General features: G+C 53.0%; 1 protein-coding gene across 1 annotated transcript in view; it reads left to right on the forward strand.

Moving 5' to 3' along the window:
* IRX6 (iroquois homeobox 6) overlaps positions 1-3,032 on the forward strand; it is an 8,495-nt gene that overhangs the window by 2,584 nt on the left and 2,879 nt on the right. The window contains exons 3-6 of the mRNA XM_027771830.1: positions 61-149; positions 1,089-1,193; positions 1,886-1,995; positions 2,156-2,463. Coding sequence (XP_027627631.1) covers positions 61-149; positions 1,089-1,193; positions 1,886-1,995; positions 2,156-2,463 — 612 coding nt within the window. The remainder of the gene's footprint in view (positions 1-60; positions 150-1,088; positions 1,194-1,885; positions 1,996-2,155; positions 2,464-3,032) is intronic.

The raw sequence follows: 3,032 nt of genomic DNA on the forward strand, positions 1-3,032 counted from the left end.
GGGAAGCCGGAGAAAGCCGGAACCAGTATAATGCCCCACAGCCCCCTCTGCTACCCCCAGTGCAGGACAGAGTACGTTCCACTCCCCAAGAGCATGCTGGAAAACTGTGCGACCCAAAACATGGGCACTCCGACCATGCGCTGAGCGAGGTGGGTGGGATCTCAGGGATCTTCATACAGATGTCAGGCCTCCTCATACAGATGTCTAAGGTGGCTGGGAGAGACTTGGGAAAAAAAGACATCCTGGCCAGAGTACTGACCATGTCACCATATTGTTCGTTTCTTGACCCCTTCCTTATCCTAACACTTCCTTGGACGGTCAAGCTCTCTGTCTCTGGTTTCATGGTTTTCCAAACCTGGGTAGGTGTTATGCAACCACAAGGGTTTCCCAGAGAAATTCTGGGAACACTCCCAGTTCCTGTCCAAAGTATGAGGTATATTTTCTTGAGTTATGTATTTCTTGCTTTTCTGGAAGGGACGCCCTTGCTTACCCTGACCTCTAGTGAAAGGTCGACCTTTGACCTGCTGTGTGATCTTGGAAGAATCCTAAACTCTCTCTGGTCTTGATTCTCTGTCTCTAAAATGAGAGTAGGAATGAAATGTTGATGCTCATGGTCTCTAAGATCAACTTCTAACTTAACCTTGCAGTTAGCGTCCTGTGACGGGGGTGGAGGTTGGGGTCCGGGCGGAGGGCTTGGGATCTTTAATTTAGATTTTAGAATGTTCCCATATTCCAATCCCCTAGGGACCCTGACGCTTAGCAGTGGCGGGTGCGCCATCTATAAGGGCAATTTGGCTAAACTGTCTTCGGATAATTCCTGTCCCAGCACCAGGTAGAATGCTCAAGCTCAGTAGGGATGGAGTTTACTTAATGCAAATGAAGGAATGAACAGAGGAGCCCTGGCAGTCCCTTCCGTTCTTCTGTCTCTCCACTCCGGTCTGACCTCCGGTGCCTCCTTTCTTGCCTCCCTAGTTTCTAGTATCTGCAAGTTCCAACGCCACTTGCTGCGAATCCGCCCCGCGCTCGGTCACAGATGTGGCCTCAAGCTCCACCCCGGCGCCGGGTCTCTGCTGCGCACCCTATGATAGCCGGCTGCTGGGCAGCGCGCGCCCGGAGCTGGGTGCCGCCTTGGGCATCTATATCCCGGCTACCTGCCCTACGGCCCAGAGCCGCCCTCGCTGTATGGCGCGCTGGTAAGTACGTGGGTGGGGCCTGGGGCAGCTTGCGGAACACTGCGGCCTGCGGGCGTGAGCTGCAGCGGCAGATGAAATCCTGCACGACATCTCCAGGGAAATCTAGGAAGGATGTACAACTCTAAGGGAAAGAAATGGTTAGGACTGAATAGAAGGAAAAGAACTACGTCCTTACATTTCAGTCTGACAAACTCCATACGGTTTAGAACATAATTGTACTTCTATTAATTCTATGAGATAAGCAAGTCATTATTATTCTCAATTCTCAGGCGAGGAAGTTGAGGTGCAGAGGGGTTCAGATGCCTTACCCAAAGCCACAAAGACAGGAAGGGTCAGGCGGGGGAGAAGTCCGGAAGGAGAGCAGGTCAGGGCCCACGCTGGGGGGTGGGGGAAAGGGTCAGAGTAGTGGCGGTGATGCCTACCTAATATTGAACTCCTGTTTACTCTGCACTTGGGGACTCTGCATAGCACTCTACCAGGATGGTCTTCACTAGCCTCTAGGTACTATAGTCTTATAGTCATTTTACCAAGGGAGAAACTGAGGCACAGAATGGTCAAACAATTGTGTCCTAGGTCACACATTCCATGAGAGTGGTGGTACCAGGATTTGAACCAGAGTCCATGCCCTTCGTAACACTCCCCCTGCTTCTTTCCCAAGTATAGTCCTGAATTCTTTTTTCTTCTCCCACCAGAACCCACAGTATGACTTTAAAGAGGCCACAGGGAGTTTTACACCCAGCCTGGCACAACCAGGAGCCTATTATCCCTATGAGCGGTCTCTGGGGCAGTACCAGTATGACCGGTAAGAACCCTTGATAGCTGGCACTACCTGCCAAGGTGGGGTCATTGGTGGAGGGAGGGAGGAGGGGAGAGCAAGCGTGGAACCGTATCCAGGCTACACACTGTCCCCAGCCCTGAAGCCCCTGTTCTCAGCCTTCAACGTGAGCCTGCCTGTCCCACAGGTATGGCTCCGTGGAGTTGAGTGGCGCTGGGCGCCGGAAGAACGCCACCAGGGAGACCACTAGCACGCTCAAGGCCTGGCTCAACGAGCACCGCAAGAACCCCTACCCCACCAAGGGAGAGAAGATCATGCTGGCCATCATCACCAAGATGACCCTCACCCAGGTGTCTACCTGGTTCGCCAACGCGCGCAGGCGCCTCAAGAAGGAGAACAAGATGACGTGGGCTCCCAAGAACAAAGGCGGAGAGGAGAGGAAAGCGGAGGGTGGAGGAGAGGAACCGCTGGGCTGCCTAAACGGGGACACCAAAGGTACTGGAAATGTTCACACCCCACCTCCTGGACTTTACAAGCCTCGAGCAACTTGGGCTTTCGAACTCACCCATTGCATAGATTTTTCTGGAAGGGGCACCCTTCCTTCCCCGACACTGGTATCCCCTGTGTGCCTCAGGGCCTTTGCTCCTGAGCTTCCCTTGGCCTGGAATCCCTATTGGATGGCTTTTAAACATCAGTGTCACTTCAGAAAGGCTTTCTCTCTGCGTCCTACCCTGAGGAGCTTCCCAATTATTCTCTAACGTCACAGCTTGTCTTGTGTCCTTTGCCTCCTCGGCTGTCTGCCCCTTCTAGACGATCAGCTCCAATAGAGTATGTCTTACCTACTGAATACCTACTGACTGTACCTAAATGACAGCTAGAATAGTTGGTGCTCAGTAACTATCTGCTGAGTTAAAGGCAGCCACCTGCGGTGTTGAAGTTGGGTTAAAAACTGTCCTGGCTTTTATTTGCAAATTGCGGAACGGAGATCCGGGACTCCAGCAGTCTAAGTGGGCGTTTCCTTGGCTTGACGCTGCGGGGGGGATGGGGAGATGGGGGGTGGGGGG

This window comes from Tupaia chinensis, unplaced genomic scaffold (assembly GCF_000334495.1).
Source record: "Tupaia chinensis unplaced genomic scaffold, TupChi_1.0 Scaffold000235_1, whole genome shotgun sequence".
NCBI classification, from domain to species: Eukaryota; Metazoa; Chordata; class Mammalia; order Scandentia; family Tupaiidae; genus Tupaia; species Tupaia belangeri.